The sequence below is a fragment of the Camarhynchus parvulus genome, chromosome 2 (assembly GCF_901933205.1).
Source record: "Camarhynchus parvulus chromosome 2, STF_HiC, whole genome shotgun sequence".
Taxonomy (NCBI): Eukaryota; Metazoa; Chordata; class Aves; order Passeriformes; family Thraupidae; genus Camarhynchus; species Camarhynchus parvulus.
Window position 1 is genome coordinate 57,909,338 of NC_044572.1, and position 14,277 is coordinate 57,923,614.

The 14,277-nt window shown below is 39.1% G+C and overlaps 1 protein-coding gene across 1 annotated transcript in view; it reads left to right on the plus strand.

Moving 5' to 3' along the window:
- The window catches only part of COL15A1 (collagen type XV alpha 1 chain), a 120,357-nt gene that overhangs the window by 104,057 nt on the left and 2,023 nt on the right, over positions 1–14,277 (plus strand). Inside the window, exons 32-40 of the mRNA XM_030971734.1 lie at positions 2,423–2,472; positions 4,222–4,332; positions 5,675–5,819; positions 9,278–9,342; positions 10,321–10,449; positions 10,617–10,676; positions 11,855–11,914; positions 12,817–13,002; positions 13,967–14,082. Of these exons, the coding sequence (XP_030827594.1) occupies positions 2,423–2,472; positions 4,222–4,332; positions 5,675–5,819; positions 9,278–9,342; positions 10,321–10,449; positions 10,617–10,676; positions 11,855–11,914; positions 12,817–13,002; positions 13,967–14,082 (922 nt within the window). The remainder of the gene's footprint in view (positions 1–2,422; positions 2,473–4,221; positions 4,333–5,674; positions 5,820–9,277; positions 9,343–10,320; positions 10,450–10,616; positions 10,677–11,854; positions 11,915–12,816; positions 13,003–13,966; positions 14,083–14,277) is intronic.

Here is a 14,277-nt window from a genome sequence, read left to right on the forward strand (position 1 = left end):
TAGATTATTTCCATTTCAACCAATTTTTCAATGTTTTCTGATTTATTTGTGAAAATTACGAAGAGTCTGTGTGCACTGAAAATTCCAATTCACTAGCAGTAGGAATTATTCCTCACCTAAAGATTTGCTTTCTGTATCAAAAAGTGGATACACATTGCTAATTCTTACAAATTCAAAAAGAGTTACAGAAACAAGCATCTGTTTGAAAAGATTGTAATTACAAGCACTTAATTTTCTGTATATTTTTTAAAATCTCATATACTGAGATAAGGCTTTGAAATAGAAAATGCAATATATTGAATTAGTGTTGCTATACCATATTAATAGGAATTTTCCTTTAATGCATTGATAATAACTATATTCTCCCCATATAATAACTGTATTAACCCCTCACTAGGTCTACATGGATATTTCTGTCTTTGTTCCAAAGACATAATTCTGCTGACTAAAGACGACGTTTTGGTTATTTTGAAGACAGCACCTGCTTGTTGTGATAAAATGAATTTTCCTGTCTTGTCTTCATTAATTTTTATTCTGATCCAGTATCTTAAAATAAGCAGTTAGTGATTTCCAGTCATCAATAAACTTGTCAAAAGAAGAAGAAAAACTTTTCTAAACAGAAAATAAGAAAATTTTCTCTTCAGTGCTGGCTTATCCACCATGAACATATCTGTTCCTTTCCAGGTTCTGTACTGAATGCAAATTATTGTCTTGGAAGTATTTTCTTACCTGTATCTGATGATTTCAGGTGCTTCATAAGGAGATTATGAGGATTGTTCTTAAGATTTTGCTCTAAAACTGCAGCTGGTAAAGGATGGTGAAAATAACACAACAATTCTGGTTAAACTGAAAACTCAATTCACTTTTCTCCTAAAATAACAGAGATTCATTCACTTGATCCAATAGATCAACCGGTTCCAACATTTTCTTCAACTTTAAGTTGAAGCATGCTAACTAAGACCAATTCTGTTGCTGCTTTAAAAAATATTCCTATTTGGTTTTTGCTTAATGATGTAGTTGCTAAAATATTCTTTCATACAAAGAATGAGTTCTCTAGTTCTCACAGGTGTCCACATAACCACTGACAGGGAAAATGTACAAGCCAGTAGTTGCATAATTAAAGTACAGGAAATTTTTCAAAACCTTTTCTGAAGGGAAGGTGGCTGAAATCCTTTTCACTACATTTGCTGAGTTCCAGGAACCAGAAAAGCTTTTTGAACTGTGGTATTTGTCTGTGCAGTGGATTTATTTTTGCTTCTCACAAAAGGTCACCTCTCCAACCTTATAAACAGGGTCTATTAATTGATAACATGCAAAATTATGAAGCCAACACAAAAAGTATGAGAGCAAACTCAACAGACATGGGCTTCATTCAGACCTAGACTACTTGCTGGTCATCCTAGAAAGACCTCAGATAGTGCTCCATGTGGACATTAACACTAAGCAACATCTGAGAAGGACGCCTGCCATTCCATTCCACCAGTCCATTACCTTCCCCTCACAAGCATCAAGCAGATAACTGCTGCAAGCTGTTATTGGTAAGGTTGGAATAAAATCCAAACAGGTGCCATAATGAGAATACTTTTCTACCCCACAATGTCTGCTCGATTTAGTTTTACCTGAGGTGGCACACTGGGAAATGAGCCCTAGGGCTTGCAGAGGGTTGGGCCCAAAAGTCTCAAAACTTAATCAAAACACATTTGAAGGAAATGCACTGAACTGTTGCGGGAAGCTGCAAAGTAGGGGTTTTTTTCGAATGTATATCAAGCAGATAATATGTAAAGACTTTTTGAACCTTTTGTGCTGGCTTGACAACTTTGGCTGACAAACTTTGGCAGACAACACAAGTGGTATAGCCACTTGTTCTATTGGTTTTCATGATATTGGTTTTCATTGCAGAAAAATGTCAAGGAAGAGTTATTGTACAATTGTTGCAGCACAGCAGCAAGGCTATCTCGCTCTTGTCAGCTCTGGTACTGTCTTTGCAGGAAAGATCACACATCTACTGATGGATCACCCCACTACCCGCAAAACATATGAAAAGCTTCTCTTTTACCTTGGCTTTCATCAAAGAGGTTAACATGGATACTTCTCTTTCACTCCACTTCCCAGCTGCTATGTTTTCAGAAAATTAGGAATTTTTTGTATTTGAGCCTTCTTTGCTTCTAATTTTTCTGAAATCCCAATCAGAATCAGATGTTTTTAAGGTGGAAGAGGGACAGACAAGGCACAGACAAGATAGGCTGTGTAAGTCTTGCTTTGTTAGGGAACAAAACTAAAAATATGTTTGATATAAAGGTTAATGCCATTATTGTAAATAGTTTTCCTTTAAACTCCTAAACCAGTAATACCAAAAGCAGTGCTTTTAAAAGGAAAATTACAGATAATTATTGTACTTTATTGTATTTTCTTCATTTTTCAGGTCCACCTCTCCCTCCATCATATTTCAGCCACTTTATTAATAGCATAAAGGTAATTATATCCCATTTGTGTTTGAGTTCTGTTAAGCTTTTTTAAAAATGTACTTTACTATAAATTAAGCACAAACCAGTGCAACATGGTGAAATATAGAAATATAAAGGCATCAGCAATTGCAAATTATATTCATTTCTTAAACTCTAGCTATGTAGGCAAGTGTATTACAGCTATAGAGATAGTGGTTGTCAGAGGTCTATAAAGATTACTTTTGAAAGAAACTTTATTACTGAGGCTTTTTACCTTCCCAGTGGTATTAAAGTGAGTCATAATTCACTGTTACCTAACATATCTGCCTTAAATGAATGCTTTTGTTTCCATGTCAGCTCAGGTAAAAGACATCCATTACCTAAAGGGCTTCTAGAACACTGGGTGAGGGGAAAGGGGGTAGAAATCACTTGCATGTCATGTTATTTATCTTTTAAGCATGCTGAATAAAATTAAATTATGAAAACTACTTTTCCTGGAAGCTCTTACAGCAAAGTATACCCATATCTTAATTTGTTTAGCCTCTCTCTGTTCCATTATTCTCTTGACTGTTTCAAGTGACTAAAATTAATGAAAATATGATATTTTTTTAAATGTTTTTAGGTGAATAGGACTTTATCAGTAGAAGAACTTATAAAATGTAAATCAAATCATCATTTAATGATGCTATCAAAAGTGTTGTGCTGACAGACTCTTGTAAGGACTCTTAATGCTGCCTGGTTTTAGGACTTTATTTCTGCTCGGCTGAGTACACCCAAGTTATTCCTATGGTATAAGGTGTCCCATGTATGTGGCAAAGCTGGTAGGGTTTCTTTGACTTTACAGTGTAATGTCTGTAGCTTTACAGATTTAGCTGCCAAGAATTCATTTTTCATCTAGTCCTTCTACTCCCCAAAATGGCCTGGAATAAAGAAACCTTCTGAGTCGTATTTATTGGGAATCTACAAAGACTAAAAGTCAGAGGAGGAGCTGTACATAGCCATGTCCTCTGGCTGTCTGCAGATACCTGCCATTTTTGCTTTGCCATTTACCTCTTCTATCCACAGGTTTATTTCTCAGAAACCTGAAAAAGTCAACAAAAAAAAACTTGAAGGGAAAAATAGCAGACAAACAGAAAAAAATAATGTGAGGAGGATGTATAAATGCTGTGGCTCATCTTGCACAGATATATAATAATGTAGTAATTAAATGCTGCTTCTTACCTATTGCTTTGTTTCCCAAACTAACTAATAATCAGCCATGCAGAACAGAAGACACACTGTTTCAAGTGTCCGCAATTTTGTGTGGTGTCTCTTCTGTTATCCTGGTACACACTCCCACCATGCTCTGCTCACTTTGTCAAATACTTTGAAATAGCTGTCCATTCAATGTCAATCTTGCTTTGGTTTTTCCTTGGTGATGGAGGAAAGCACAAAGCCATGCTTTTATGCTTCCTCCAACTCTCTCTTCGCCTCCAGCTACAGCACTGAACAAGGTTTTGCTGGGCAGAATAGCAGGAAACAGAAACAGAGGCATTTTCTCTGCCTCCACCAAACCCCAACTCCCCTAGCCCTTGCCCTGCATGAGCCTTGCAGCCTCAATAGCGAAACCATTCCTTTTCATCCCATATCACAAAAGACAAAAGAAAGTGATGTTAAAAAAATTCAAACAAGTGCTTTCCTTTACCAAACTCAGAGATTTCAGGTAAATTTAAAAGGTCAGTGCATGGTGTTCTGGTCTCACTTCAGCTCAACATTTTAAAATACATTTTCTTCATAGGGTGAAAAAGGAGACAATGGAGTCACTGGTGTAAAAGGAGAAAAAGGAGAACCAAATGGAGGCTTTTTCCTGACAGGACCTCCTGGACCCCCAGGAAGACCAGGATTAATTGTAAGTCATGCAAGTTGTAGAATGGCAATATTTGTGACTACCCATTTAGAATGAATTTAGAAGGCACTAAAAAGAGACAAGCATCAGGATTGCTAGAACTATATAAAAACTTACATGCTGAGCATTAGGTGAATAGGAGAAAATGCCATTAAGTGTAAACACAGACACTTCACTGTTGTGCACAGAATTACTGACATAATGTTGTGCTCAGCCGCCTCTTATAGCTACCCCAGTATGTAGATCATGCTATTAACAGCATTACAAATCAAAGCAATGTGTATAATTTGTGATACTACTACTTATACCCCCATAATACCAAAATAAGCCATATAAAGTTAGTTAGAGGCTGACTTGAAAATTACTGGCTATCTAAATAATTAATCCTAATTTCCTAGTAATCCAAAAACACGACTGAAAAGACCAGTGTGTAACCATCTAGACCATTTCTATAAAATTCAACCAGTGCCTACTGTCTACCTTTAAATTTTATCTTCTGGCAATTGCCACCACAGCTGCTTTGGAATAAAATGCACCAGTTCTTTGGAACCTAGTTTATCCCTGGGATCTGGCAACAAATACATGCATTGCATTCCTCTGTTTCCATGTCTGTGTCAGGAACCATGAATGAAACAGCTGAGAGTTAAGTGCTAAGTTAGCAAGACCACCCTTAAAAATCCCCCTAGTTCTATTCCACATTGCTGAGAACCATCTCCCTGTTTAGAAACTGTTCTACTGGCACAGCTGAGCTCTCCTTGTCCAGGGTCCAATGTGTTCCATGTCTGCAGGATGGTGTGAGCACAGGGAGCAGAAGTCCTCCTCAGTCAGGCTGAGGACACACAGCTAAACTGAAAATGAAGGGAGTTGAAGCTTCTTTATTCTGCAAGTCTGGCAGCTGGAGAGGTTAAGGGCTAACATTTGATCACAGGAGGGAGAAGACAGCACTCATCATGAGGTGTACACCTTGCATAGACACACTTTACATTAAAGTTTTCCACAAACTCTCTGAGCCCATCAAAGCAAGCAGTCTCAGCATGAACAGAGTAGAGATCCAGGATTTTGAGAGCACTGTTGAGAGTTTTTCAGGTATCAGCTGCACAGGGGTAGGTATGAGATTATTCAGAAAGCTTTCCGAAATTTAAATTCTTGACTTTATTTCAGTATATGGTTAAAATTTTCATTTTCCATTATGAAAATGAAAATGCCTCCTTGGGGAAAATTACATACAGACTCATGTCTAAATGGTGGTGTAGTGGCAGGCACCTGGTAAATGTTGCCACCAGAGATGATGGCCCTGCAGCAGTGAAACAAATACATTCAAGGAAATACTTTTCATCACTGACAGGGACCAAAAGGAGACTCAGTTGTTGGACCCAGAGGACCTCCAGGGTTACCTGGCCTACCTGGCTTACCAGGTTATGGAAAAATTGGACCTCCTGGCCCACCTGGACCACCTGGACCACCAGGCCCCCCTGCAATATATGGCTCAGGTGAGCTTTTCAGTGTACGTGCAAGTGTACAGCCACATGCTCACAACCCACACGCTCACAACCCACACATGACCAATTCTTTCACACCTGGCAGGTTGTCCCACCTGCCCACCCTCTCTGCATACCTGAGCGGGTTGTTCCCCACTCTCCCCCTGCCCTCCACCAGTTTCTCATGGGGAGAAGTTGGAACTGAGAGCACAAAAGGGACAATTTCTCTGCAGACAGTTTTCACTGACTAGTACCATGGAAGTGCTATTGTGCGAAGGATCTTGCTGTGGACGTGGCTGGGAGGAAATCTGCATAGTGGAGATAGGTTACCTTGACAGCTGTGCAAAATCCATCAAATTGACCAGCTGGCTAAATTTGGGACAAAACCCTCCTCTTGTGGGGAATGGAATTAAATCCAACTGGTGGCCAACACAAGGGGGTTTTCCCAGGGCTCAGTATTGAGTCCAGACCTATCTAATATCAATCAATTATCTGGGCTAGGGGATCAAATGCACATTTTAGTGAGTTTGCCCCCAAACTGGCTGGGAAGGTTGATCTGCTGAAATGTTCTACAGATGGGTCTGGACAGACTGAGCCAATGGGCCAAGGTCAGCTGTATGAGGGTCAGTAAGGCCAGGTGCCAGGTCCTGCATTTGCATTTGCGTCACAACAACCCCATGCAGACTGGCTGGAAAGCTGCCCAGCAGAAAAGGACCTGGGGGATGCTGGCTGGCAGTTGTTGAACCTGAGCCAGCAGTACCCAGGTAGCCAAGAAGGCCAATGGCCCTGGTCTATATCAGCAACAGTGGGGCCAGCAGGACCAGGGCAGTGATTGTCCCACTGTACTCAGCACTGGTCAGGCCACACCTTGAATCCTGTGAGCAGTTTTGAGCCTCTCACTACAAGAATGCAGCACACTGAGGTGCTGGAGCGTGTCCAGAGAAGGGCAGTCGAGCTGGGGAAGGATCGGGAGCACAAGTCCAATGAGGAGCAGCTGAAGGAGCTGGGGGTGTTTAGCCTGGAGAAAAGGAGGCTCAGGGGTGACCTTATCACTCTACAACTGCCTGAAAGGTGGATGTAGCCAGGAGGGGCAGTCTCTTCTCCCAGGTTACAAGCAACAGGACAAGAGGAAATGGCCCCAAGTTGTACCAGAGGAGGTTTAAATTGGATATTAGGAAATTTTTTTTCACCTAAAGGATTGCCACTGGAACAGGCTGCCCAGGAAAGTGGTTGAGTCATCATCTCTGGAAGCACAGCCATGGCACTTAGGCACGTTTTAGTAGCGGACTTTGGAGTTCTGGGTGTTGCAGGTGTAGGTGATGATCTTAAGGGTCTTTTCCAGCCGAAGTTCTTCTCTGATTTTCTGGGGAAAAGGCAGTACCCATAGCAGAGTTTAGGTCTAGAATCAGACTGCTGGAGAACTGCTTCTAAAAACTAGTTGCTATGCAAATGCTGAATAGAATTGGAACTTCAGATTGCTTACTCTGCCTTTAATGGTTTTCAACTGGGTTAGAAAAGGAGCAAAATGTGCCACAATTAGTCACATCAAGAGAGGAATTTTGCAAACAAGGTGACAACAAAGGGAGTATGTAGCTAGAAATCAGGTGTCACAGTACAAGATATTTGTGCTTTTGACTCCTTTTGAGTCACAGATTTTTTAGTGACAAGCCTCATACTGTTAATATCCAGCCTTGGGTTCTGGTGGATGGGTTCTTGGGCTCCTCTGACATTACTTGACAGATAAGCCTGAGAAAATGACTGATTCCTTCCTCTAGGATCTGTGACCAGGATGGGAATTCAGCCAGGTGAAACCTGAGCAGAGCATTCCTTAACCTCAGCTGAAGATGGTGTACTAGTGGAAAGGGAGATTTTACCTGAATAGAGATGCTGTAACAGAGATCTGTTCTTCCTGAAGTTTTGACAGGTCTAACAAATACAGTTCTCCATTCCTGAGAACAAACAATTTGCCTGTTTTCCCACAAGACCTGTTCTTCCAGTATGCTAGTTTGGGGAGAAGACATACCTCTCTTCAGTTTGTTCTCTCCAGGTATTTCTTAAACCTGGTCAGCCTCATTTATACAGCAGGGGAGACTTCCGATCTCTCATCCAGTCGCTACTATTAATTTAGTGTCTATCAGAAGTATTCATCCTCTGAATAATATTTGAGAAAGAAAAAATCCTTAATATGTTTAGCATTGGAACAAGGGCTTCATGTGAATCAGCCCCTGACCATCACGATACAGACAGACCCGCAGCATCCATGAAGCCCATAAAGGTCTTCAGGCCTTTTCCTGTGTAATTTGGAGTAAGTACTTCTGGATATTAACTAAGAGACCCAGTCAGACAAAACAAATTATTATTAGTATTCCATCCCTATATTTATGCTCTCTGCCATTAGTCTTCATCATCCTCCTACACATTTTCCTCTTTGCTTTGTAAAAGGGTTCTTTAGGCAGCACACATTTTAATAATGTTCGGAACAGATGTTTATTTATTCCCTATCTTCGAGGTTCAGTTTTCTCTTTTAAAGCTATTACTATCTGTAATTATGGAGTTCACATACTGTAGTATGAAGTTCACATATTGCAATATGGGGAAAGAGGAATAGCTTATCTGTAGGTAAATAGCTATAAACACTTCTGAGAGCTGACCTCCTTCCCCTGCCATTGGCATGAAGGACCTGCTCTGGAGTATCCTTGCAAATGCCTCAGTGCATAGATTCTTCTTGCAAAAGGTGATTTCGAGGTTCCTCTGGGAGTCACAAGACCAAACAAGCAAGATCCTTGTGTAGAAGCTCTTACAAACAACTTCAAAGTTCCATTATCATGACATGCGTTTGCACAAAATGCATGCTTTTAGTCTTCCATATCTTTCAATCTTAAAAGAAAGAAGTTTTTACTCCAGAAAACAGCTCAAGATGAAGAAATTCACGTTTGGAATAGACAGATTCTGGGTACCAGGTGGTGTGGACTGCAGCCTTAGTAGTCCAAGTTCATACTCCTGAAGAATTTCTTTTTTGCTTTGTAACACAAGCTGAGCTTACACACATGAATATTTCATCTAAGGAAAAGTAAATTTTTCTTTGTCTTTAGAGCAAAAGATGTTATGGGTCCCTCGAAATCTATATGGGCAGGAGCAAAAAGTTCTTCCTCTTCCATGTGCACTAGCTGACAGAACAGCTGGTTCTGTCAATTATTCTGGTCAATTTAAGTGGGTTTTGTTCTTCATTTGCAGTTTCTACAACAGACTGCAATCTTTTGGCCCTAACCTCCCAAAAAAACAGAGAAAGGACTGTTCCATCATTGCTTCTAAAAAAATCCTTAGAATATATTTTCTGTAGTTGACTTGAGCTATTAAGGACATGACTACAGCTATTTAAAACTTCTGCTGCTCCTGGACACCATCACTAAGTCCTTTCTTTCTCTCAAAAAAGATGACCTTCAGCATGTATTGTATGCTTATTTTTTTAGCAGCTGCAATGCCTGGGCCACCAGGTCCTTCTGGAGAGCCAGGGTCACCTGCCACCAGGAATCTGGTAAGAGAGCAAAATAAGGACGTTTGCTATAGAACATTTTCTTCAAAACTTTTGGTGGTTACTGGTAGCACTGAAAGAGGAGTGAAAGTTCCATCCTGTGTTTTTATTTAGTAGAATATTTTATAAATCACATAATTTTAAGATGCAAACTGCAGATTTCCCCAGCAATTCTAAAAATTGTTGTGCCAGAGACTACATGTAAATTTGTGTCCTTTTCTTATATTATTAAATTAATCAAAATTGGGTGTAAGATATCCATGAAGAAAAAAACCAGCTAAGGCAGAATTCTCAGTAGGTTCTAAATTAAGAACTCATCGTTTCTGTAAAAAAAAAAGCCAATAAACAAACAAACAAACAAACAAACACCAAAAAAGCCTGAGAAAACCACCCCCAAAAGCCCTGCTCAAGCTAGCAGAGGGCATTCATTGCAATTCTCAGGGGAGAAACAAAGACTGTTCAAAGACTGATGCCCCAAGATAGAAGACTGTAGTTGCAGGCTGGGAGCTACTGTCTCAGATAGAAGGTCTGAGCTTATTTAAGATTATTTAAGATTAATAAGGTCTGAGCTTACTTAAGATTAATAAAAAAATACAATCTGGAGTAGGGTCTGCATTATTTATAAAGCATTCATATGCCTTCTGTCAATGAGGAAATGAGGGAAAAAAAATGTTTAAAACTACTGCAGTTCTCTTCTGAACTCTGCCATTTTGATCCAGGATGCTAAATGGTAGGAGCGCAACAATCTTCACTCTGCACAAAATTAGTACAAAATTGCTGTCATTCTACTACAATCCACAGAATGAGGATGCTGGTATGCCAAAGTAGCAAGATATTCATATTACTTTATGGATTAAATTACATAAAACTGAGCCTTTTCTGCAGAAGAAGCCTTGACATTTATGTATCCAAATGAGACTATTTAACTTGCAAAATGTTTTTTGTGTCTGATGAAGTATGTTTCACTTTCCCATTTGACAGGTTACAACATTCCAAAACATTGAAGGCATGTTGGAAAAAGTTCATTATGTAGCAGAAGGTACACTAATCTATCTGAGGGAAACCAGTGAGGTTTTTATCCGTGTTCAGAAAGGATGGAGAAAATTGCAGGTACTATTGCACTACACTCTAATGTTTTCCAACTCCCTTCCTCACAATGAAGGTGAGGGACATATTTTTACAGAGGGAGAGAAGTGTGGGTGCAAAGACTCCTTATTTTTAGTTCAGAAGCTCCTGATGATACATTTTTGTTCTAATCTCCTTTTTGGTCCTTTCAGCTTGGTGAGCTAATTCCTATCCCTGCTGACAGCCTTCCTCCTCCAGCCATATCAAGCCATGTAAGTACAAAATACTGGACTGTGGAAAACTGAGTCTAGATGTGTGATACACTTGGCAGAAGTAGTATGCAGATCTCTGCACAATGTGATTTTCCACCAAGATTTGTCAGTTCAAAATAAGCATCCTACCACTACATAAGCTTGCAAATTTATTTGCTTGGACAGTAATCTGTTTCCAGTATCTTTTGAGATTCCAAACACTAAAGACACAAAGCAACATTTACAAAAAGCAGAATAAAGTAAGCAGCCCACCAAAAAAAAAATCCCAAAAAAACCAAACAAAAAACCAACCAACCAAAACAAACAAACAAAACCCCCAAAACAAAACAAAAGAGACCGAAAAACAAACAGAAGAAAAACCAAACAAAAACCCACAAACCCACAGAATACTATTTCATAAGCCTGGAATCAGTCATATCAAGCCCTCATCCCCTTCAAGGAAGGTCCGAAAAGGGTTTCTGAAAAGCAGATTTTCTTTGAAAGGTTATAGTCCTGTATTCAGTGTACCATAATCATCACCTGAATGTAGCTTATCCCACAGAGGGTGCTCTTTAAAGCCTCAATTGTTAGTTTGGGCCTGACCCCATTCTGCAAGTTATTGTACCACCTTGCATGGGAACATGCTGTCTGTCCCAAAAAATTGTGGGAGGATGAAAACCAAGAAATGGCAAAGGGAAGAGAGAAGGTTTTTTGATGACAAGGTAATTGATCTGCTGAGAAAATGAAAGGGCAAGAGAGTGCTAGGAGGGAGCAGTAAGAAGGAAGATGGACAGAAACAAATAAAAAAGGTCAGGGAGAATTCACCTAGCACACTGGAAAAATGTCTAGATCTCAAGTTATAAGAAATTTTCTGCAGCCTCCAGCTGACACCACCTTAGTTTCCCATCTGCTCCAGTTGGTGGTTTGTTACTCATATTTGCCATAACTAGAGAAGAAAACTTTGCTGCTCCTGAAACAATTAACAGGGTTGAGAAGTGTTTCCACCCATTACATTTTCTGTTTTCACATCCTCCTTACCCTTTCAGTTTTGATTTTCCTCATCTGCTCTTCTGCTCCTACCAAGAGCAGGCTGCTTTCATGCAGGACTCCACGTGTGATTAAATTTTTATTTAAAAAATTACTGAGTGTGCACAATTCTGATATTTAACTTTTTTTTTTTTGCTTGTGCTTGAATATAGGGATTTCAGTCTATTCCAGCACTGAGACCAATATCAAATGTGAACAATGGAAAACCAGCAGTAAGTATGAGATCTGTATTGCAGCTGCAGAGCCATGCTTTGTAATGTGACAGTTTGCATCTTTAGGGACAGTTGTGATATTTGCTCTTCAAACTCAGAGATTTTACTTCAGAAATTTACAAATACACTTCTTTAATTTATTCAGACATCTCAAACACAAGTTGAAATTGTTCCCTCCAGATCTGTTTTCATCATCCCAAACCCTTCCCCATCTCAAAGGAAAAAAAAACTACTGAGTTGGTAATACCTCTTCACTTAGTGATTGTACCTGCAATACAGAGTAACTTCTAAACTAACAATAGTGCTACAAATAATTAAAATATTTGTTACAATATTTTCAATCTTCGTGGTGCTGCTTGGCTTAGATGGACACTTTAGAACTTAAGCCTCTATTTAAAAAGACTTTAAAAGACTTTAAAATGTTTAGACAAAAAAAGCAAGGTAACTGACATATCTAAAAAAGAAAGAAAAGAAAAGGAAGAATGTGGATTATTTCTTGCATCTGTGCTGCTTGACTTAAGAATGCTATTTCTTCTATTTTTAAATGGTACCTAGTCACTTCTTACTACTTTTTTCCATGTTTGCAGGATTTGTGATTTTGTTAATGTGAAAACTCCAAGATTTTCAGTTGAAAATATTAGCTGCTTCTAAAAGATTTTTATTTTTAGGAGTACATAATATTCATAGTTTCCTTAACATCGAAAGATGAATTGATATTTCTGCTAAGGGTGCCATGGCTCTGAGAAATGTAATGTTATGGCAACAAATAACTTTCATACTTTTTATGAAGGGTACGTGTTCTGTGCTGGCAGGAGGAGAGGGTACTGTTTTGTTTCCAAGATGTATCTTCCTTGTGTCATAAACTTTTAAAAAATGGTTCCCTTTCTTCTTTTTTCTTCCAGTTGCATCTGGTGGCTTTGAACTTCCCATTGTCTGGTGACATGCGAGCAGATTTTCAGTGCTTTCGGCAGGCCCAGCTTGCTGGTTTGACATCCACCTACAGAGCCTTCCTCTCATCACACCTGCAAGATCTGGTGACAGTTGTCAGAAAAACAGACCGACACCATATGCCAGTAGTCAACCTTCAGGTATAAATGGGTACTTAGTGCTTGTTTTTTTAGGATAGGCCATAGGTTCCCCAAAAATCTTGGAAAATAGCAAAAGCACTAAGTTTCAGCCCAAACTGCATTTTATAAAGAAGCAGCTTTGCTTCATATTTCACAGCCAGACTCAAGAAACAAAGAAGCAGTGATGAAGTTATTATGTTCTACCTTTTAGGGTGATCATAGGATAAAATGCCTATTTTTCTCATGTCAAAGAAAAATGCAAATTCTGTGCTTAGGCATGATGTTGGATATACCCCAATGGAACTGAGAGGAGAGTCTAGAGCATGAGTCATTTTGTGGTCTCACATAAACAGACACACTCTAAAACTGAGGAAAACCAACCATGTCTTTGTAGCATTGGCTGGCTCCCAGGACAGGCGGCCAAAGAAACCTACAGGAATAACACATGATGCTTGGAACACGTTGAACAGATGCTGTTCTGAAGTGCCTGCAAACACAGAGCCTTGAGAGAAATTTGTGAAGACAATATTGTTTCAACCTTGACTGGAAAAACTCAAAAGCAATTTGAGAGGAAGCCAAATGCAAAGGTTTTGCCCTGAATGTTTGCAAAAATTTTCACAAAACTGTGACCTTAACAGAAGTTCCACTACAATTTATGTCTATATTTTCTCTACAGCTACAGTAGTTATAAGCAATTTTTCAAACAATGCCTTAGGAGGGAAAGGACAGGGGATAATCAAGCTGAATTTTTGAAGTGACAGCAGAACAGAGAGACAACTTTGAGGCAAAGGCATGGACCAGACTGTTATTTGCATAGAGTTGACAGACAAGACAAGTTTGTTCAGGAACATTATGCAGAAACTTGTGTGAAAGATGAAATCACAAGGGTCCTTAAATGCAAATTAAATTTTCAATTTCCAGATAAGTCTATGAAGGTAGATAAGGGATTTGTTTGTTTGTAAAAGTGGCTTTGAAATTTTTACAGGGACAAACCCTTTTCCGTAACTGGGAATCTATATTTGATGGAAATGGTGGACAATTCAACATTCATGTTCCAATATACTCCTTTGATGGCAGGAATGTCATGACTGATTCATCTTGGTGAGTTGACATTACCATTTATATGTTACATGTAAGGGATTTTTTTCTACGTTTGCCAGATAGTAAAAGAAATAGTAGCAGTATCTTGAGCTACTAGCCGTGTGATACAAATTTCTCTTTTTTTATGCCATTTTTCTTTCTCTTTTCTGATAGTCTAGAAATGGGATATCAGATTGTGTTCTCCTTTCTTTCTCT